The 23,246-nt window shown below is 51.1% G+C and overlaps 1 protein-coding gene across 3 annotated transcripts in view; it reads right to left on the bottom strand.

The window, feature by feature from the left end:
* The window catches only part of usp37 (ubiquitin specific peptidase 37), a 132,319-nt gene that overhangs the window by 10,358 nt on the left and 98,715 nt on the right, over positions 1–23,246 (bottom strand). For all 3 annotated transcript variants that reach the window (XR_005944578.1, XM_041200778.1, XM_041200779.1), the window contains 10 exons: positions 19,796–19,919; positions 17,174–17,379; positions 16,289–16,406; positions 13,391–13,470; positions 12,190–12,354; positions 10,954–11,016; positions 6,919–7,060; positions 4,921–5,188; positions 4,272–4,429; positions 1,999–2,059 (listed from right to left, as the gene is read on the bottom strand). Coding sequence is in view for 2 of the 3 variants with exons in the window: in XM_041200778.1 (XP_041056712.1) it covers positions 1,999–2,059; positions 4,272–4,429; positions 4,921–5,188; positions 6,919–7,060; positions 10,954–11,016; positions 12,190–12,354; positions 13,391–13,470; positions 16,289–16,406; positions 17,174–17,379; positions 19,796–19,919 (1,385 nt within the window). In the remaining variant the exon portion in view is untranslated. The remainder of the gene's footprint in view (positions 1–1,998; positions 2,060–4,271; positions 4,430–4,920; positions 5,189–6,918; positions 7,061–10,953; positions 11,017–12,189; positions 12,355–13,390; positions 13,471–16,288; positions 16,407–17,173; positions 17,380–19,795; positions 19,920–23,246) is intronic.

The following is a 23,246-nucleotide window of genomic DNA, read 5'->3' as shown; positions in this document are numbered from 1 at the left end:
ACAGTGCATAACAGGCCATTCAACCCCATCATACCCCTTTGAAAGAGCTATTCACTGGTCCCTTCACCTCCTGCTCTTTCTTCCGAGTATATCAATTCCCCTTTTGAAAGTTTCTGCTGAATCTGCCTGAGTGTGTGGTGGAGGCAGATTTAATCGTGACGTTCAAAAGGGTATTGGATAATCATCTGAAGAGAAAAAAAATTATAGGGCTACAGGGAAAGGGATGGGGAATGAGACAAGCTTGAGTTGCTCTTGCAGGGAGCTGGTATGAACACATGGGCTGAATGGCTTCCTTCTGTGCTGTAACCATTCTATGATTCTGCACTTCTGTCACCCTTTCAAGCAGTGCATTCCTCATTGCAACTGCCTGCGTAAAATATACTCCCCATCTTCCCACCACCACCACCCCCAACCCCAGGTCTTGGCCATTCACCTTAAATCTGCACCCTCTGATACCGACCCTCCTGCCAGTGTAAGTGTCTCTCCTTATTTACTCTATCAAAACCCCAACAACTTTGAACATCTCTATTAAATCTCCCCTTAATCGTCTCTGCTCTACAGGGAAAGAAATCTAAGCTTCTCTAGTCTCCCCACTTAACTGAAGTCCCACATTTCCGGTACCATTCTAGAAAGCCTCTGTACCCCTCCAAGGTCTTGGCACCTTGCTGCCCAGAGTTGGACATCATATTTTCTAACCAGAATTTTATAAAGGTTTAGCATAACTAACTTGCTTTTGAACTCAATACCTCTGTTGTAAAGCCAAGGATCCTTCATGCTTTTTCCCTCCTCACCTTCAAAGACTTGTGTGCTTACACCCCAGGTCTTTCTGTCTCTGCAACTTCTTTAAAATTACATTGTCTCTTGGCATTCTTCCTACCAAAATGCATCACTGCACTTTTCTCTGCATTAAATTTCATCTGCCATGAGTCTGTCCATCTTCTCTGTCCATGAAAGTCTGTCACTATCCTCCTCAGTGGTTTACTACGTTTGAGTTTCACATCATCTGCAAACTTTGAAATTGTGCCTTGCTTGGCCAAGAACGGGTCATTAAAAGAACAGTAGTTCTAATACAAACCCCTGGGGAACACCACTTTCCTCCGGCCAAAACCAACCGAGCACCACTAATCTCTGCTGACTAACCTTTAGCCCAGGGATTTCCAAACAGTGGGTCACAATCCCCAGTTGGGTCACTGGATGAGATATTTGGATCATGAGCTCTAAGGCAGCAATGGTGGCCATGGAGGTGGGACTGAGTTTTTGACAGCTGCAAGGTCCCTTTAAATGTTCTTGATTTTCCTTTGATGGGCGCGGCTTAATCGCTTGTTCTCTGAGGCCCAATTACCCCTACAGCCACAGCCTGTAAGGTGTGTCTTTACTTTTTTTCAGGACAAATACAGGAGTTTTAAACCACCCCCACCCATCCACCAACCCTGGTGAAACACCCAATAACCCCGTAGTCAACATCTCATGCCTTCCCCAAACCTGCACCATAATTTTCACTCGGTGGTGGTGGGCAAGGGGGGGGGGGGGGGGGGGGGGTCACACAAAGTCGAGGCATTAAAATGGGGTCACATCGGGAAAAAGATTGGGAAGGATTGCTTTAGCCAGTTTTATAACTACATTGACACTGTCGCTGTGGATTCAAACCCTACCACAGCACAAACTACACTAGCAGTTCTGGGAAGCACTGAGGGAATGCGGCATTATTGGAGGTGCTGTCCCTTTGGGTGGGACATTAAACCAAGGACCCACCCTGTGTGTCGCAGCAGACCTTGTTCTTCTCTCCATCATCATCAAAAATGTGACTGCTTAATTTGTCATTTACCATTTCTGGGACTTGAGGATATTGGCTGACAAACTTGCTTACACGACAGCAACCACACAGTGCAACTTCTGATTTAACACAGCACAAGAAATCAAAAATAATTCACTTTACACAGGATGCATTGTATACAGCAGCACAGTTTACGCTGACTAGCTGTGGCAGCGGTGTCTTACCCTGAATACTCAACTCTGTGGCTCTCTTCAAGTCATCGTCTTCTTTCATCTCCCGGGCTTCCTGACAGGTCACACAGAGAGAAACTGTTTTAACAGCGACTCTGGCTCCATGACCAATAACATTCACAATGACCCATAACATTCACAATGACCCATAACATTCACAATGACCAATAACATTCACAGCCACTTTCACATGCACCGTTTTCAAGTGAGACGAGTTTGGCAAGGAGTAGGGCACCCTGGACCGGGGAGGAGTGCAGAGGGCACCCTGGACCGGGGAGGAGTGCAGAGGGCACCCTGGACCGGGGAGGAGTGCAGAGGGCACCCTGGACCGGGGAGGAGTGCAGAGGGCACCCTGGACCGGGGAGGAGTGCAGAGGGCACCCTGGACCGGGGAGGAGTGCAGAGGGCACCCTGGACCGGGGAGGAGTGCAGAGGGCACCCTGGACCGGGGAGGAGTGCAGAGGGCACCCTGGACCGGGGAGGAGTGCAGAGGGCACCCTGGACCGGGGAGGAGTGCAGAGGGCACCCTGGACCGGGGAGGAGTGCAGAGGGCACCCTGGACCGGGGAGGAGTGCAGAGGGCACCCTGGACCGGGGAGGAGTGCAGAGGGCACCCTGGACCGGGGAGGAGTGCAGAGGGCACCCTGGACCGGGGAGGAGTGCAGAGGGCACCCTGGACCGGGGAGGAGTGCAGAGGGCACCCTGGACCGGGGAGGAGTGCAGAGGGCACCCTGGACCGGGGAGGAGTGCAGAGGGCACCCTGGACCGGGGAGGAGTGCAGAGGGCACCCTGGACCGGGGAGGAGTGCAGAGGGCACCCTGGACCGGGGAGGAGTGCAGAGGGCACCCTGGACCGGGGAGGAGTGCAGAGGGCACCCTGGACCGGGGAGGAGTGCAGAGGGCACCCTGGACCGGGGAGGAGTGCAGAGGGCACCCTGGACCGGGGAGGAGTGCAGAGGGCACCCTGGACCGGGGAGGAGTGCAGAGGGCACCCTGGACCGGGGAGGAGTGCAGAGGGCACCCTGGACCGGGGAGGAGTGCAGAGGGCACCCTGGACCGGGGAGGAGTGCAGAGGGCACCCTGGACCGGGGAGGAGTGCAGAGGGCACCCTGGACCGGGGAGGAGTGCAGAGGGCACCCTGGACCGGGGAGGAGTGCAGAGGGCACCCTGGACCGGGGAGGAGTGCAGAGGGCACCCTGGACCGGGGAGGAGTGCAGAGGGCACCCTGGACCGGGGAGGAGTGCAGAGGGCACCCTGGACCGGGGAGGAGTGCAGAGGGCACCCTGGACCGGGGAGGAGTGCAGAGGGCACCCTGGACCGGGGAGGAGTGCAGAGGGCACCCTGGACCGGGGAGGAGTGCAGAGGGCACCCTGGACCGGGGAGGAGTGCAGAGGGCACCCTGGACCGGGGAGGAGTGCAGAGGGCACCCTGGACCGGGGAGGAGTGCAGAGGGCACCCTGGACCGGGGAGGAGTGCAGAGGGCACCCTGGACCGGGGAGGAGTGCAGAGGGCACCCTGGACCGGGGAGGAGTGCAGAGGGCACCCTGGACCGGGGAGGAGTGCAGAGGGCACCCTGGACCGGGGAGGAGTGCAGAGGGCACCCTGGACCGGGGAGGAGTGCAGAGGGCACCCTGGACCGGGGAGGAGTGCAGAGGGCACCCTGGACCGGGGAGGAGTGCAGAGGGCACCCTGGACCGGGGAGGAGTGCAGAGGGCACCCTGGACCGGGGAGGAGTGCAGAGGGCACCCTGGACCGGGGAGGAGTGCAGAGGGCACCCTGGACCGGGGAGGAGTGCAGAGAGCCCTGGACCGGGGAGGAGTGCAGAGAGCCCTGGACCAGGGAGGAGTGCAGAGGGCCCTGGACCAGGGAGGAGTGCAGAGGGCCCTGGACCGGGGAGGAGTGCAGAGGGCCCTGGACCGGGGAGGAGTGCAGAGGGCCCTGGGATGGGGGAGGGGCTACTGGGTTTACTCTCGAGTTTAAAGGTCATGGGTCCAGGCTCCATTCCAGGACTTGAGCATATAATCTAGAGTCACATTCCTCGGGCAGAAGGAGCGCTGGATTGCAGGAGGTGCCGTAGCACGTGTCTGCCTGTCAAGGTGGATACTGAAGTTGCAGTGGAGGCCTCATCAGGTTGGCTTTCTAGAAGGACACGATCAAAGGCTATTTCCAGAAATAAAATCCAAACCCATGTCCTAAGCAGTTACAAAAAAAAAAATCTCTCTTCACCCACCCTTCCAGCACCCACAAAGTCAAGTTTTCCAAGTGCTGACCTGTTCCTGAAGGCTCTGGGCCAGTGCTTGCTGCAGCTCCTGTTCCTCTCGCTCCCTGTCTAGGTCATACTGCTGCATCCAGTCCATCTCACACTGGGAGCCCTCTGGGGTTTTATTCTCCTTATTCTCATCAAAGTCTTTCATACTTTCAGCAGGCTCTATGTAAAAAAAATAAGTTTAAAATGTTAAGAGGAACAGATAGATTAAATAGAGAACACCATTTCTGCTGGTTGTGGAGTCTAGGATCTGGGGGGGGGATAAAGCATCAAAATTAGAGCCAGGTCTTCCAGGAGTGAAGTTAGTAAAAGCGGGTGGGGGTAGATGATTGAAACTCTCTTCCCTGAATGAGAATTCACATTGCATCAATTATTAATTTTAAATTTGAGATTTATAAGCGTTTGTTAACCAAAAGGTATTAAGGGATATGGGTCACAAATCAGTTGTGATTTCACTGAATGGGGCATCAAGCTCGAGGGATGAAATGGTTTACCCCTGTTTGTTGTTTTTTGCTGAGGTATCATTTCTGGTTGGGGGAGGGGGGTGGGGGGCAGTGGCGGGGTGAGTTCACTTGGCCTTGGTAATAAAACATTATCCTACACCTGCCCATGTGGCCAAACAGCACCAGCCCCTCCCCCCACCGATGACCCACCTGCTTCCATGCTGGTCCTGGGCCCATCCATTTCCGCAGCCTCGTGATGTTCCAGCAACTCCTGAGCTTCATCATCACCAAAGCCAGTGTCGGGGCTGCTGCTCGGCTTCTCCTGCTCCTCCCCACCGCCAAGCGAGAGACACGTTTCCCGCTTGCTGATCTCCAGCACAGCTGCCAGCAGCTCGTCCTCACTCATGCTGTCAAAGGATGAGTCCATTGCTGTGGCTGGGGCAGGGCGCTCTAACTCCTGCTTGCTTGTCTTAAGTGCCTGACAAAGGAAGAGACACCGTGGTCACAATTCGGCGCGGGGCAAAGTTCCAGTTAGTGAGAGCAGCATCGCGGTGAAGTATCATCACTTAGCATTTGGTGGGTACTTGGCTCAAAAAAACTAACAGCTTACATTTAAGCAGCACCTTTAATGTAGGGGTCGCCCTTTCAGGACAAGAGATGAGGAAACTTTTTCTCTCAGAGGGTTGTGCGACTTTGGAATTCTCTGTTTCAGATGGCAGAGTCATTGAATATTTTTAAGGCAGAGGTAGATAGATTCTTGTTAGGCAAGAGAATCAATGATTATCGGGGTTAGATGGGAATGTGGAAATCAAAACACAAGATGATCAGCCGATACACAAGAGCTAGGAGCAGGAGTAGGCAATTCAGCCCCTGGAGCCTGCCCCGCCATTCATGACGATCACGGCTGATCTCATTTCAGCCTCAACTCCAATTTTCCGCCCTCTCCCCATAATCTTTTAACCCATTAAATTGCAACCCATGATCTTGTTGAATGGTGAAGCAGGCTCGAGGGGCCGAATGGTCTACTCCTGTTCCTATTTCTTATGATACTTGGGAACACCACCACCTGCAAGTTCCCCTCCAAGCCACACACCATCCTGACTTGGAACTATATCACTATCCCTTTGCTGTCGCTGGGTCAAAATCCTGGAACTCCCTCCCTAACAGCACTGTGGGTGTACCCACACCACATGGACTGCAGCGGTTCAAGAAGGCAGCTCACCACCACTTTCTCAAAGGCAATAAACGCTGGCCTAGCCAGCAATTCTCACATCCCATTGAAGGATAAAAAGATGACCCCAGTAGTCTCGGCTCAATATTGCAGAATGAAGGTTCATTTTCATTCTTTAATTTTATTTTAAAAAAGTGTGTTTTTATAGCACTTTTCACGACCACTGGATGTTTCAAAGCGCTTTACAACCAATTTACTATTTTTAGAAGCACAGTCACTGTCGCGATGTAAAAAATGCAGCAAACAATTTGCACTCACTTGCTCCCACAAACAGTAATGCGATAATGGCCAGATAATCTGCTTTCCGTGGTGCTGATTGAAAGATAAATATTGGCCAGGACACCAGGGAGAAATCTAACTCAATGTCTTCCTCTCCACAGATGCTGCCAGACCTGCTGAGTTTTTCCAGCAATTTTTGTTTGTTTCAGATTTCCAGCATCTGCAGTATTTTGCTTGTACCAGGGAGAAATCCCCTGTTCATCTTCAAAATGGTGCCATGGGATCTTTTACACCCACCCGAAAAGACAGATCGTGTCCCAGATTAAGGTCTCAACCAAAATACAGTCCCTTTGAAGGAGGACACACTCAGCAAAATCCAGGCTGATGCTTCTAGTGTCTACACTGGGGTGGGGGAGTTTGGCAGGGTAGAGGGTGCTGTTCTGTTGGCAGAATTGTCGTTTGGATGAGATATTAAACAGACGCCCTCTCAGGTGGACATTAAGAATCCCTTGTTTAAGAGTAGGGGAGTTCTCTTTAATCCAGTAACATTCCTCCTAAACAATCCCCATCTAAGCCACTGTTTCATAGATTGCAACAGTGACTATACTTCGAAAGTACTTCTTCAGCTATAAAGCACTTTGGGATACCCCAAGGTTGTGAAAGTTGCATTATAAATGCGAGTTCCTTCTTCCTAAGAGAGAGAGAGAGAGAGAGAGAGAGAGGCTGGCAGTGAAGTAACAGCTGTCAGCCGGACTCACCAGCTGCATTTCCTCCTCTTCCTGCTGTGTCTCACGCTGAATCTGCTCATTCATCTGCCTGCTGATCACCATTGCCCGTTTCACCTGCTCCTCCTCACTGTCAGAGTCCAGGATCACAATCGCAGACTTGAAGCAGTACTTCCTGTGAATGAAGACTTGGAATTAGGCAGCAAGAGGCAATCAGCCACAAGATAAGGGGGCAGGAACACATCTTGTTCCTGTTAGTAAACAGCTTCCATACACCCTGTGCTAACATTGTTACAGCTGATTCTCCCCTGCTGTCCTGCAAGTTCAAACTCTGGCTGTGGCCACGGTTCCACAGCATTACCAACCTGCCAAAATTCCTCAGCTGGATAACCATCAGGTGCCTGAGAGCTGCTTATCAATATGGCAGGTGATTCAAAGTTAAGCTTGCTGCAGAGCTCGCCTATTTACACTTTCCAGCTGGGGCTCAGTAGTACAAACCCCGGCTGCAGTTTCCTGAGCCGGGGAGTATTGAAGCCAATTGCAAATACCAAGGGGAAGCACTCTGCCGAAACTCATCGCACTCTAGTGCGCACCATCCAAATGGTACTCCTGCCACTTAGTTTTGTGCCCACTCGCGCATCCTCTCAAATCCTGCACCATTTTCTCCCCCAAAACTGTGTTCCCCCCCCACCCCACCCCCGTCTCTTGCACAAAATCTGGGGTCCAGCATTTTGCCTTTCCCCCACTGCGCAGCTCCCTCCATTCTGATTTTAATGTGAAGATGGATATTCTTTAAGATATTTTTGGGAATATGGTGGCATTCGGTAAAGAAGGTTGTGGGTGCGTCCATGATTTAATTCACTGGGGGAAGGTTCATAATGACATCTTGCCTTCGGGAACAGAGGTGAAAGGTAAAGGTGCTAAATGCATGTTTTTGTAATGAGGGGCTACGTTTATTTTTCCATTCGTTCAAGGAATGTGGGCTTCACTGGCTGGGTCAGCATTTATTGCCCATCCCTAGTTGCCCTTGAGAAGGTGGTGATGAGCTGCCTTCTTGAACCGCTGCAGTCCATGTGGTGTGGGTACACCCACAGTGCTGTTAGGGAGGGAGTTCCAGGATTGTGACCCAGCGACAGTGAAGGAACGGTGATATATTTCCAAGTCAGGATGGTGAGTGACTTGGAGGGGAACTTCCAGGTGGTGGTGTTCCCATGTATCTGCTGCCCTTGTCTTTCTAGATGGTAGTGGTCATGGGTTTGGAAGGTGCTGTCGAAGAAGCCTTGGTGAGTTCCTGCAGTGCATCTTGTAGATGATACACACACACTGCTGCTACTGTGCGTTGGTGGTGAAGGGAGTGAATGTTTGTGGATGTGGTGCCAATCTAGTGGGCTGCTTTGTCCTGGACAGTGTCAAGCTTCTTGAGTGTTGTGGCAGCTGCACTCATCCAGGCAAGTGGGGAATATTCCATCACACTCCTGACCTGAGCCTTGTAGATTGTGGACAGGCTTTGGGGAGTCAGGAATTGAGTTACTTGTCACAGGACTCCTAGCCTCTGACCTGCTCTTGTAGCCACAGTATTTATATGGCTAGTCCAGTTCAGTTTCTAGTCAATGGTAACCCCCAGGATGTTGATAGTGGGGGATTCAGTCATGGTAATGCAATTGAACATCTAGGGGCGATAGATGGATTCTCTCTTGTTGGAGATGGTCATTGCCCGACACTTGTGTGGCATGAATGTTACTTGCCACTTGTCAGCCCAAGCCCGAATATTGTCCAGGTCTTGCTGCATCTGGACATGGACTGCTTCAGTATCTGAGGAGTTGCGAATGGTGAACATTGTGCAATCATCAGCGAACATCCCCATTTCTGACCTTATGATGGAAGGAAGGTCATTGATGAAGCAATTGAAGACAGTCGGGCCTAGGACACTACCCTGAGGAACTCCTGCAGTGATGTCCTGGAGCGGAGATGACTGATCTCCAACAACCACAACCATTTTCCTTTGTGCTGGGTATGACTCCAATCAGCAGAGTTTTCCCCCGATTCCCATCGACTCCGATTTTACGAGGGCTCCTTGATGCCACACTCGGTCAAATGTGGCCTTGATGTCAAAGGCAGTCACTGTCACCTCACCTCAGGAGTTCAGCTCTTTTGTCCATGTTTGAACCAAGGTTGTAATGATGTCAGGAGCTGCGTGGCTCTGGCAGAACCCAAACTGGGCGTCAATAAGCAGGTTATTGCTAAGCAAGTGCAGCTTGATAGCACTGTTTATGACCTCCTTCATCACTTTACTGATGATTGAGAGTAGGCTGATGGGGCAGTAATTGGCCGGGTTGGATTTGTTATGCTTTTTGCGTGCAGGACATACCTGGAAAATTTTCCACATAGCCAGATAAATGCCGGTGTTGTAGCTGTACTGGAACAGCTTGGCTAGGGGCACAGCAAGTTCTGGAGCACAAGTCGTCAGTACTATTGCTGGAATATTGTCAGGGCCCATAGCCTTTGCTGTATCCAGTTCCTTCAGCTGTTTCTTGATATCACGGGGAGTGAATCGAATTGGCTGAAGACTGGCGTCTGTGATGCTGGAGACCTCCGGAGGAGGCTGAGATGGATCATCCACTTGACACTTCTGGCTGAAGATTGTAGCAAATGCCTTATCTTTTGCACTGCTGTGCTGGGCTCCTCCATCATTGAGGATGGGGATATTTGTGGAGCCACCTCCTCCAGTGAGTTGTTTAACTGTCCACCATTCACGGCTGGGTGTGGCAGGACTGCAGAGCTTAGGTCTGATCCATTGGTTGTGGGATCACTTAGCTTTGTCTATCATTTGCTGTTTGGCATGCAAGTAGTCCTGTGTTTTAGCTTCACCAGGTTGACACCTCATTTTTAGGTATGCCTGGTGCTGCTCCTGGCTTGCCCTCCTACACTCTTCATTGCATCAGTGTTGATTCCCTGGCTTGATAGTAATGGTAGAGTGGGGGATATGCCGGGCCATGAGGTTACAGATTGTGTTCGACCACCAGTCTGCTGCTGCTGATGGCCCACAGCGCCTCATGGATGCCCAGTCTTGAGTTGCTAGATCTGTTCGAAATCTATTTCATGGTAAAGTGGATTTATAAGTAAACAGGTGAGGCTTAGAAATTTGCATTAAGAGATAGAGACTTGGCTTTTCAACTGTTAAATTTCAAAAGGGAGTAAGGGGCCTCTACAACTTGCAAAGGTTTCATAAGTAAACAAGGAAATGTCATTAAGTTTTATTTGACCCGAAAGGGGAGGCAATAGGAGGACATGAAAGATTTTTATATTTTGGAAAGGTTGAGTTCAAAGAGGTGCTTAGGACAGTGGAACCTAAGATGAAAGGGGAGAAGGATGTTGAAGGAAAGATGTTGAGCTGAGTTGTGTTGGCTGTGTGAGGGAGATATCCTGGGACCAGCTCTGTGCTGAGAGGAGGTGTGAAATCTGAAGCAGCCATCTAGAACCCAAGAAAGTCTTTACATCAGACAGCATATTTCTGATCATGCTTGGATTTCCACAGCAGAGTGGAAGAGTGAGAACTCGAGTGATATACCTTTAAAGTGACAGCAGGTTTGCCTTGGGTAAAATGCTGGACTTTTAGAGTTAAAAATCTATAAGGGAACTGTTGCCAAGTAGTTTACTTGTGCGATCTGACCAAGTGAGTTTTTTTGGGGGATGTTTTGTAAGACTGTTTTAACTGTGAAACTTTAATCTTCTGTGCTTAAGTTTTCTTTTCTTCTTGTTAATAATTTAAAAATTTTAAAATCCCAGAAGTGTTGCTGGAATTTATGCTTCTGGGATCAGGTTTCTCCTTGTTTTCAGAATACAAAAAAAAGGGTTACGAGCAGCAGGAGAAGTTTCTCTCTGGGACCTGGCTCGCTCAGCAAATAACATCTGCTGTGGTTGTAACATTACCCCCATCTTATTCACCTGCATCCCACATTCCCCTGGATCCCACGCTCCTCATCCTATCTGCTCTGCCTGTTCCACTGCTTTCCTGCATTCTGCAACTCCTGGGTTACATGATGAGGAGACCGTGCTGCGTTTACTCACCTCCCCAGCATGGGCGTGGAAGTTGTGGAGTTCACCGACTGCGAAGCTTTGAGTGGTCGCGACCTGCGAAATTCAAACGTAGCAGGTGATGTGGACACGTTAGAGACTGTACACTAGCCCAGGCAGTAAACTGCTACTTCCTTCCCAGATAAACCAGAAATGTTACTAAAACTGAACCCCCCCGCCGTCAAGTTACTGAAGCTTTGAATGTGGACTTGTAAAGCATTCCCTATTTTGTCTGATAACGCTCGCATCACACACACCTCAAGACATTTTACAACATTAAAAGGCAAGTTGTTCTAATGTCAGAAGGCTATTGACTGGGGGACAATTATAGCTGAGGCTGATCCTGCCCGCCCACTGTCTGCGCAAATCTTTGTCACTGGGATTTGCTAAACCTCAAATCTGAACCGAAACCATGAATCTGACTGCAATCTAAACGACATCAGCTGTGCTGTGTGCAGACTGCTGAACAGAAGCTGAATGAAAGTCAGAGTGATCAGGAAGAACAGGTGACTTTGCGCTGAGATGGACACGGTCATGGTCACACATTGAAGCACGGCAGGTAACTCAGAGCTGCTTTTAAGAAAGAAACAACTTGTATTTCGATGGCACATTTCACTTCCTCAGAACACCCCAAAGCACTTCACAGCCAATGAATTACTTCTGAAGTTTAATTACTGCTATAATGTAGGAAACACGGCAGCCTATCTGCACAGAGCAAGCTCCCATGAACAGCAATAACTGGTTAATCTTAGTAATGCTGGCTGAAGGATAAATGTCAGCCAGGACATTGGTGAGAACTTCTCTGTTCTTCTTTCAAATAGTGTCCAAGGGATCTTTTAAGTCCACCTCCGAGGTCAGACCAAGCCTTGGGTTAACGACTCATCCAAAAGAATATAACACTGCACCAGAAGTGCCAGCACAATTGTATGCTCATGTCTCTGGAGCGGGGCTTAAATCAAAAACCTTCGGACTCAGAATTAAGAACGCTAACCACTGAGCCATGGCTAAAAACAAGACATTTTAACTTTCTTTAAAGCTGTTATCAACAAACCACTGGTGGCGCCAGGATCTTCAAGACTAATCCACAACATCATTTCAAGATATGCAGACACATCTGTACTACAAAAGCATAGCCATTCCAGCCACATCTCTGCATGGATCCAAAGCTGGAGCCACTCTCCCCTCTCTCCACCTTTAACAGTCCTCCCTCATCATCCACCTTTCACTTACATTGCAGCTTGTGCGTTCCAGCCTAGTGAAAGGGGCTGCCGTGTGGTGTCTGTGCAGTGAGCCGCCAAGGTCAGGTACTTTGGGATGATCACCTGCTGACCAAGCTTGTTATTCAGAGACAGCTGCACATTAAAACTGTACCGTTTCAAATGGAGTATGAGAACCCTGTAAGAAGAAGTCAGTCAGCCATTACAAGCAAAGCAATCGTACATGTGAGCAGGAGCCAGGGTCAGGCACAGATTTAACAACCAGATATCAGATTCAATCCCAGGGCAGCTACAGCATGGGGTTAGATCATAGGATAGTTACAGTGCAGGATGCCATTCAGTTCGTTGGGTCTGCACCGGCTCTCCTAATGAGCAATTAACCTACAGCCATCATCCTAGATTAATAAAGAGACAGAGTAAAGCTCCCTCTACTCTGTCCCCATCAAACACTCCCAGGACAGGTACAGCACGGGGTTAGATACAGAGTAAAGCTCCCTCTACACTGTCCCCATCAAACACTCCCAGGAAAGGTACAGCACGGGGTTAGATACAGAGTAAAGCTCCCTCTACACTGTCCCCATCAAACACTCCCAGGACAGGTACAGCAAGGGGTTAGATACAGAGTAAAGCTTCCTCTACGCTGTCCCCATCAAACACTCCCAGGGCAGGTACAGCACGGGGTTGGATACAGAGTAAAGCTCCCTCTACACTGTCCCCATCAAACACTCCCAGGACAGGTACAGCACGGGGTTAGGTACAGAGTAAAGCTCCCTCTACACTGTCCCCATCAAACACTCCCCAGGAGAGGTACAGCATGGGGTTAGGTACAGAGTAAAGCTTCCTCTACGCTGTCCCCATCAAACACTCACAGGGCAGGTACAGCACGGGGTTAGATAGGGTAAAGCTCCTTCTACACTGTCTCCAAACACTCCCAGGGGAGGTACAGCACAGGACAAATACAGAACAAAGCCCTAAGTTTTGGACAGCAACCAACCACACCCTGTGATGCCTGCCAGATATCTACTGCTGCGCCTTAGGCCTTTGCCTTGTGGACCAATCAGACTCGGAACACAATCGAGACTGGCCCCAAATTTATTTGACTTGCGGGCGAAGGTAGGAACATTCATTTTCCATTTCTGCACTTGATCCTGGGTTCATAGAATACAATGAGGGCCCAGCATCCTGTCCAACCCCCCTCCCACTTGGGTACTGACCTGGGCAGCCTGCTGAACTTGTGGGTCACGACTGCACTTTTGCCGTTACACTTCTCACAGGAGTACTCGATTTCTTCAGCCTGAAGCAAATGAGATAAAGTGATCAGCAATCCCCGATTGCCCACCTCCTGAACGCAGCGCATCAAGGTATAAATGGAGAGGCCACCACCCGAGCAGAGTGGGTGGTGGGGGTAGTGTCCTGTGAAGCTCCTTCACCTCTCACTGCTGACGAGGCTTTGTCTCACTGTCACATATGTTCTTGGGTGATGACAGCTGCCAGGCGCACACACTCTAAAGCTTCATTCAGACGAGCCACAGATGTGCCCAGCATCCAATCAGGAAGGCCTGTGGTGTCAGTGGGAATATGGGCTTTACTTTCCCAGCACCTTTGGAACCCCAACCCTCCCTCAGCCTTTCCTCCTGAGATTGAGGGGCCTTCAACAGGCCAGTTTGCAGCCACCTAGATCACCTGCAGTGAGAACTTGCACTTGTATAGCTCCTTTCACAACCTCAGGGCACCCCAAAGCTCTTCACAGCCACTGAAGTACCTTTTTTTTGAAGCACGTTTGTAATGTAGGAAGCGCAGCAACTAATTTGAGCACAGCAAGCTCCCACAAACAGCAACGTGATAATGGCCAGGTAATTGGTTTCAGTGATATTGATTGAGGCATAAATAGTGGCCATCTCTTCTTTGATCAGTGGCTGTGGGATATTTCATAACCACCGCACAGGTCAGCCAGACCCTCAGTTCAATATCTCATGCAAATGATGGCACCTCTGATAATGCAGCACTCCCTCAGTACTGTACTAGGAGTGTCAGCCTAAATTCAGGTTTCTGGAGTAGGACTTGATCCCATGAGCTTCTGACTGACAGGCAAATAAGAGACCCACCGAGCTACAGCTGACACCGTTACTCACTCCCCCAGGTCTTTTGTTCATCTCTTTGCAACAAGAGGAATAAGGAGATGATGGCATAGTGGTAACGTTACTGGTAATCCAGAGGCTCAGGCTAATGCTCCGGGGACATGGGTTCAAATCCCACGACGGGATTTAATAACTAAATCTGGACTATCAAACTAGTCTCAGTAATGGTGACCATGAAACTATCATCGATTGTAAACCATTTGCTTCACTCATGTCAGCCAATGCAATTCACTCCACCTAATATCAAGGCACTGGATACTGCAAAGGCTATGGGCTCTGACAATATTCCGGCAATAATACTGAAAACTTGTGCTCCAGAACTTGCCGCATCCCTAGCCAAGCTGTTCCAGTACAGCTACAACACTGGCATCTACCCGGCTATGGGGAAAATTGCCCAGGTATGTCCTGTACACAAAAAGCTGGACAAATCCAATGTGGCCAATTACCGCCCCATCAGTCCACTCTCCATCATCAGTAAAGTATTGGAAGGGGTCATCAATAGTACTATCAAGAACTACCTGCTCACTGACGCCCAGTTTGGGTGCCACCAGGGCCACTCAGCTCCTGACCTCATTACAGCCTTGGTCCAAACATGGACAAAAGAGCTGAACATCCGAGGTGAGGCACATCAAGGCCGCATTTGACCGATTGTGGCATCAAGGAGCCCTAGCAAAGCTGGAGTCAATGGGAATCAGGGGGAAAACTCTCCACTGGCTGGAGTCATACCTAGCACAAAGGAAGATGGTTGTGGTTGTTGGAAGTCAGTTATCCCAGTTCCTCAGGATTGTGCCCTAGGCCCAACCATCTTCAGCTGCTTCATCAATGACCTTCCTTCCATCATAAGGTCAGAAGTGGGGGTGTTCGCTGATGATTGCACAATGTTCAGCACCATTCGCAACTCCTCAGATACTGAAGCAGTCCATGTCCAAATGTTGCAAGACCTGGACAATGTCCAGACTTGTGCTGACAAGTGGCAAGTAACATTCAGGCCACACAAGTGCCAGGTAATGCCATCTCCAACAAGACAGAATCTAATCATTGCCTCTTGACCTTCAATGGCATTACCATCACTGAATCCCCCACTATCAAAATCCACTGGATTACCATTGACCAGAAACTGGACTGGACTAGCCATATAAATACTGTGGAAGGCAGGTCAGAGGCTGGGAATCCTGCAGCAACTAATTCACCTCCTGACTCCCCAAATCCCATCTCCAGGGCACAGGTCAGGAGTGTGATGGAATACTCCCTACTTGCCTGGGTGAGTGCAGCTCCAACAACACTCAAGAAACTTGACACCATCCAGGACAAAGCAGCCCCGCTTGATTGGCACCACATCCACAAACATTCACTCCCTCCAACACCGATGCATAGTAGCAGCAGTGTGTGTACCATCTACAAGATGCACTGCAGGAACTCACCAAGTCTCCTTCGACAGCACCTTCCAAACCCACGACCACTACCATCTAGAAGGACAAGGGCAGCAGATAGATGGGAACACCACCACCCCCCTCCAAGTTACTTACCGTCCTGAGTTGGAAATATATCACCGTTCCTTCACTGTCGCTGGGTCAAAATCCTGGAACTCCCTCCCTAACTGCACTGTGGGTGTACCTACACCACATGGACTGCAGCGGTTCAAGGCAGCAGCTCACCACCACCTTCTCAAGGGCAACTAGGGATGGGCAATAAATGCTAGCCCCAGCGACACCCACATCCCGTGAATGAATAAAAAAAATCTGCTGTCCTTATCTGGTCTGGCCTACGTGCGTCTCCAGACCCACAGCAATATGGTTGGCTCTTAAATGCCCTCTAAAATGGCCTAGCAAGGCAGTCAGTTCAAAGGGAGTTAGGGGTGGGCAACAAAGGCTGGCCTTGCCAGCGACACTCACATTCCATGGAAGAAGAATAAAAGAGATGAGTGCCATCACTCTTACACGTGTCACAGTACAGAGTAAAGAAAGAGTTACACACCCTGAAGAAGAGGTCGAGCGAGTCCTGGATAGACCTCGGGGGTAGGAGCTTCTTCCGCCGCGGGAGATCGATGGAAAGATCGTTGAATTGTTCTCGTTTTGTAACACTTTCGCAACACCTGCAAGATAAAGAGAATCCCGTGATACTAAGTGAAACAATACAGTGCTTTGTCTGTCTCTCTCACAGGCTGCTACGCAAACACACTGGTCAAATACAGAATAGTTTACACTGCTCGTTCAGATCCCGAATAATCCTGTAGTGATACAATCCCTGGCAGCAAAAAGGTATGAAGGTATGCACACAGCACTCCAGGTGTGAGTGTACCAGTGCAGGCATGGTGGTGTTGGGGGGGGGTGGGGGGGAAGGCAGAAATGCATACGTCTCCTCAGGTTCTGCCGGCTCTCTCACTGCCTCCCAGTGGACAGGATTAGGTCACACTGCCCAGTTCCTTCCATATCACAAGATGTGGATTGTTGCAGGGAGAAGAGTGAGGGATCTTGCTGGGTATTGCACTGAACAGTGCTTGGTACCACCAAAAAAAGAGGGTAACACAACAAGACTCAAACATGGGCACCTTTTCTTCCCTCCAGTAGTGGCACAGCCACAATAGGAGTAGGATACACGAGTGTCCTACAGAGAGTATAAAATGGCACAGCACAGGAGGAGGCTGTCCTGGCAGATGTTTCCCCTCCATGGCCCTGGGACGTTGAGACCAGCTGACCCAGCATGGACTGATATTTATTAGAGTGACGGGTTTTTGCCTTGATGAAGGGATGAATGTGTGTGTGGATGGGTGGATGCCACAGAAAATATGTGTTTGGCATGTGGCTTAAAAATGCAGCCCATGGTGTACAGACCCGCCTGCCAGCCTCACCGCTGACGTACATTTTACAACCGATGGTGTGCAGAACTTCGAACTCCACGTTGGAGACGATAGGGCAGGCGTAGACCCTGGCAGCACCTGCCTCGTGACATGCTCGAGCGGCTGGAGTGTCCTCGCCCGCTAGCAGCTCATTCTTCCATGTCTTGTTCAGCTTCTCCATGTCTTCCTTCAGCTGGTCCAGGCACTGGCTCAGGAACTCGTGGGCATCCTAAGGGCAGGGAGAGGGAGAGGGGGAGAGAGAGAGAGAGAGAGAGAGAGAGAGAGAGAGCTCTCCAATTAACCTCACTCCTCTGCATTTCCCCCATGGTCTGCAAACTTATCCTTTTCAAGAATTAATCCAATTCAATTGACTGTTTCCACTGCCCTTTCAGACAACGCATTCCAAATCACAACTCACTGGATGAAAAAAAATTCTTATCTGCACCCGCACCCCCCGCCAACACTACCCCTCCAACAACCATCCCCTCCTCCCCCCCAACCCCCACCACCACCCCCTCCCCCACCACCCCCTCCCACCACCACTTCCTCCCCCCACCAACACCACCCCTCCAACCACCCCCCCCGCCCCCACCTCCCCTCCCCCCGCCCAACACCAACCACCACCCCCTCCCACCACCACTTCCTCCCCCCACCAACACCACCCCTCCAACCACCACCCCAACACCAACCAAACCCCCCCCCCCCACCCCCTGGCCCAACCCCAACCACCACCCACTCCCCCGCCCCCAACCACTGCCCCCTCCTGTACAAGAGCAGAGAGGTTATGATGAACTTATATAAGACACTTGTTAGACCTCAGCTGGAGTATTGTGTACAGTTCTGGGCGCCAGATTACAGGAAGGATGTGAACGTATTGGACAGAGTGCAGAGGAGGTTTACGAGATGGTTCCAGGGATGAGAGACTTCAGTTATAACAAAAGGTTGGAGAGTTTGGGACTGTTTTCCTCGGAGAGGAGAAGGCTGAGAGGAGACTTGATAGAAGTTTTCAAAATCATGAGGGGTCTGGACAGAGTAGATAGCGAGAAACTGTTCCCACTTGTAAACAGATCGAGAACCAGAGGGCACAGTTTTAAAGTGTTTTGCAAAAGAAGCAAATTCGAGGTGAGCAAAAACGTTTTCACACAGCGAGTAGGTGGGGTTTGGAATGCACTGCCTTAATGTGGTGGAGGCAGGTTCAACTGAGGCATTCAAGAGGGCATTGGATGATTATTTATATAGAAACAATGTGCAGAGTTACGGGGAAAAGCCAGGAGATCGGCACTAAGTCATAATGCTCAGGGAGCCGGGGCAGACACGATGGGCCGAATAGAATCCTTCTACACCGTAACGATTCCGTGATTCATTCATAGTCATGACCACAAATGCTTTTTATGTCGGTAATTTTACACTCAAGAAGTGTAAGGACTACGATTAAGCTTTAACGATGTGTTTTTCTGATTGCTTCCCATTTAAGAGTTAGATCAGAAGGATGCTCAATAGGCTCAACAGGAGGTATGTGTAGAGCACAGCACCCTCTTCTGGCAGAAAAGCACTGCTGCAGCATCCCGATGCTCCAACATATTCAATGGGAAACGTGTATTTATTCAAACATTAAGAATGAGGAAACACTGGGGCAGTTACTAGTAAACAAGCAGTTCAGGAATCTATCTGATCTGCAGCTGTTCCTAGAGGTTGCTCCCCTCCCCCTACCTGCTTCATAACCACACTCTCCAGCTACGTTTCATCTTTCCTACCCCACTGTTTCAATTCCTCAGCTCGCTCTCCATTTCTTCCTCCTTTGCTTTAGGAGCACAAGCATCGCGAGCGAGGAAGGACCAAGATCCACCCGGCTCATCTTCAAAACCCAGGCTGTCACTCGAATGCAGCACGGGTGGTGGTGGTGGTGGTGGCGGCAGCAGCAGCACCATCAGTAGTTCTGACTTTCAGATGAGATGTTAAACTGAGGCCCTGTCTTCGTCTCAGGTGGATGTAAAAGCTCCTGTGTCACCATTCTGACGAACGGTGGGAGATTTCGCCGGGTGCCTTGGCTAATATTTATACCTAAACCAACATCATTAAAAGCAGGTTAACTGGTCATTATCTTGTTTTGGTTTGTGGGAGCTTGCTGTGCACAAACGGGCCACCGAGTTTCCTGTATTACAACAGTGACTACAAGTATTCGATTGCAAAGCACTTTGTGAAAGGTGCTATATAAATGTAGATTGGTTCTTTCTAACCATCCTGCCGGTGTCGTGATAGAATCCACAACAGACCCAAACTTGAGGCAAAAGAAACCCCGGGCGGAGTAATTTTGGGAACCGGGGTCCAAAGTCACCTGTCCCTCCCAAGGACATGACACATCATGCCTGAAGTTAGTGTGTTGTTATAATGTTATCCCAAAATGTTTCCCCCTCCTCTCATGCAGCTATGGTTCTTCCCTCAGGCATCAGCTGCTCCCTTTTCTTACAATCCAAAGTCCCTGTCACTGAAAGCGTTACTTTCCTCAATCTTTGCTCCTACTCATGTCCGGTATGGAGGGCCTTCGCTCCGTCACCGGAGGTTACCATCGGCAGAAGTCAGAGCCACAGGTTTAACAGTCACCGCCTACCCACCCGCCCATCAACCATGCCTGTCGAGATCCTTACGTTCTGCACATATCCAGAGAACCTCTCCGCAGTGGTTGAAATGGCATTCTTTACCCTCTTGAGCAGCTCTTTCTTCACCTCTGGGCTGCAATTGTCCTTCTTGGCCAGCAGATGGGCAAATCGCCTGCCGGGAGTGAACACGAGTTGGGTTAGAAGTGACGCTACCCGACCTACACTCACTCTCACAGTGACACTACCCGACCGACACACACTCGCACAGTGACACTACCCGACCTACACTCACTCTCACAGTGACACTACTCGAGCTACACTCACTCCCAGTGACACTACCCGACCTACACTCACTCCCACAGTGACACTACCCGACCGACACACACTCGCACAGTGACACTACCCGACCTACACTCACTCTCACAGTGACACTACCCGACCTACACTCACTCTCACAGTGACACTACCCGACCTACACTCACTCTCACAGTGACACTACCCGACCTACACTCACTCTCACAGTGACACTACCCGACCTACACTCACTCTCACAGTGACACTACCCGACCTACACTCACTCTCACAGTGACACTACCCGACCTACACTCACTCTCAGTGACACTACCCGACCTACACTCACTCTCAGTGACACTACCCGACCTACACTCACTCTCAGTGACACTACCCGACCTACACTCACTCTCAGTGACACTACCCGACCTACACTCGCTCTCACAGTGACACTACCCGACCTACACTCGCTCTCACAGTGACACGACCCGACCTACACACACTCTCACAGTGACACTACCCGACCTACACACGCTCCCACAGTGACACTGCCCGACCTACACACGCTCTCAGTGACACTACACGACCTACACACACTCCCACAGTGACACTACCCGAGCTACACTCGCTCTCACACTGACACTACCCGACCTACACACACTCCCAGTGACAATACCCGAGCTACACACACTCCCAGTGACACTACCCGACCTACACTCGCTCCCACAGTGACACTACCCGAGCTACACTCGCTCTCACACTGACACTACCCGACCTACACACACTCCCAGTGACAATACCCGAGCTACACACACTCCCAGTGACACTACCCGACCTACACTCGCTCCCACAGTGACACTACCCGACCTACACTCGCTCCCACAGTGACACTACCCGACCTACACTCGCTCCCACAGTGACACTACCCGACCTACACTCGCTCCCACAGTGACACTACCCGACCTACACTCGCTCCCACAGTGACACTACCCGACCTACACTCGCTCCCACAGTGACACTACCCGACCTACACTCGCTCCCACAGTGACACTACCCGACCTACACTCGCTCCCACAGTGACACTACCCGACCTACACTCGCTCCCACAGTGACACTACCCGACCTACACTCGCTCCCACAGTGACACTACCCGACCTACACTCGCTCCCACAGTGACACTACCCGACCTACACTCGCTCCCACAGTGACACTACCCGACCTACACTCGCTCCCACAGTGACACTACCCGACCTACACTCGCTCCCACAGTGACACTACCCGACCTACACTCGCTCCCACAGTGACACTACCCGACCTACACTCGCTCCCACAGTGACACTACTCGAGCTACACTCACTCCCAGTGACACTACCCGACCTACACTCGCTCCCACAGTGACACTACCCGACCTACACTCGCTCCCACAGTGACACTACCCGACCTACACTCGCTCCCACAGTGACACTACCCGACCTACACTCGCTCCCACAGTGACACTACCCGACCTACACTCGCTCCCACAGTGACACTACCCGACCTACACTCGCTCCCACAGTGACACTACCCGACCTACACTCGCTCCCACAGTGACACTACCCGACCTACACTCGCTCCCACAGTGACACTACCCGACCTACACTCGCTCCCACAGTGACACTACCCGACCTACACTCGCTCCCACAGTGACACTACCCGACCTACACTCGCTCCCAGTGACACTACCGGACCTACACTCACTCTCACAGTGACACTACCCGATCGACACACACTCCCAGTGACACTATCCGACCTAAACTCGCTCTCACAGTGACACTACCCGATCTACACACGATCCCACAGTGACACTACCCGACCGACACACACTCCCACAGTGACACTACCCGACCTACACACACTCGCACAGTCACACTACCCGACCTACACTCGCTCCCACAGTGACACTACCCGACCTACACACACTCCCAGTGACACTACCCGACCTACACACACTCGCACAGTCACACTACCCGACCTACACTCGCTCCCACAGTGACACTACCCGACCGACACACACTCCCACAGTGACACTACCCGACCTACACACACTCGCACAGCCACACTACCCGACCTACACTCGCTCCCACAGTGACACTATCCGACCTACACACGCTCCAAGTGACACTACCCGACCTACACACACTCCCAGTGACACTATCCGACCTACACACACTCCCAGTGACACTACCCGACCTACACACACTCCCGGTGACACTACCCGACCTACACACACTCCCGGTGACACTACCCGACCTACACACACTACCACAGTGACACTACCCGACCTACACACTCCCACAGTGACACCACCCGACCTACACTTGCACCCACAGTGACATTACCCGACCTACATACACTCCCACCGTGACACTACACAACCTACACTCGCTCTCACAGTGACACTACCCGACCTACACACACTCCCACAGTGACACTACCCGATCTACACACGCTCGCACAGTGACACTACCCGACCTACACACACTCCCACAGTGACACTACCCGACCTACACACACTCCCACAGTGACACTACCCGACCTACACACACTCCCACAGTGACACTACCCGACCTACACACACTCCCACAGTGACACTACCCGACCTACACACACTCCCACAGTGACACTACCCGACCTACACACACTCCCACAGTGACACTACCCGACCTACACACACTCCCACAGTGACACTACCCGACCTACACACACTCCCACAGTGACACTACCCGACCTACACACACTCCCAGTGACACTACCCGACCTACACACACTCCCGGTGACACTACCCGACCTACACACACTACCACAGCGACACTACCCGACCTACACACACTCCCACAGTGACACTACCCGACCTACACTTGCACCCACAGTGACATTACCCGACCTACATACACTCCCACAGTGACACTACACAACCTACACTCGCTCTCACAGTGACACTACCCGACCTACACACACTCCCACAGTGACACTACCCGACCTACACACACTCCCACAGTGACACTACCCGACCTACACACACTCCCACAGTGACACTACCCGACCTACACACACTCCCGCAGTGACACTACCCGACCTACACACACTCCAACAGTGACACTACCCGACCTACACTCGGACAGTGACACTACCCGATCTACACACGCTCGCACAGTGACACTACCCGACC

Source organism: Carcharodon carcharias, chromosome 12 (assembly GCF_017639515.1).
Source record: "Carcharodon carcharias isolate sCarCar2 chromosome 12, sCarCar2.pri, whole genome shotgun sequence".
NCBI classification, from domain to species: Eukaryota; Metazoa; Chordata; class Chondrichthyes; order Lamniformes; family Lamnidae; genus Carcharodon; species Carcharodon carcharias.
This window is presented reverse-complemented; position numbering and strand designations above follow the sequence as displayed.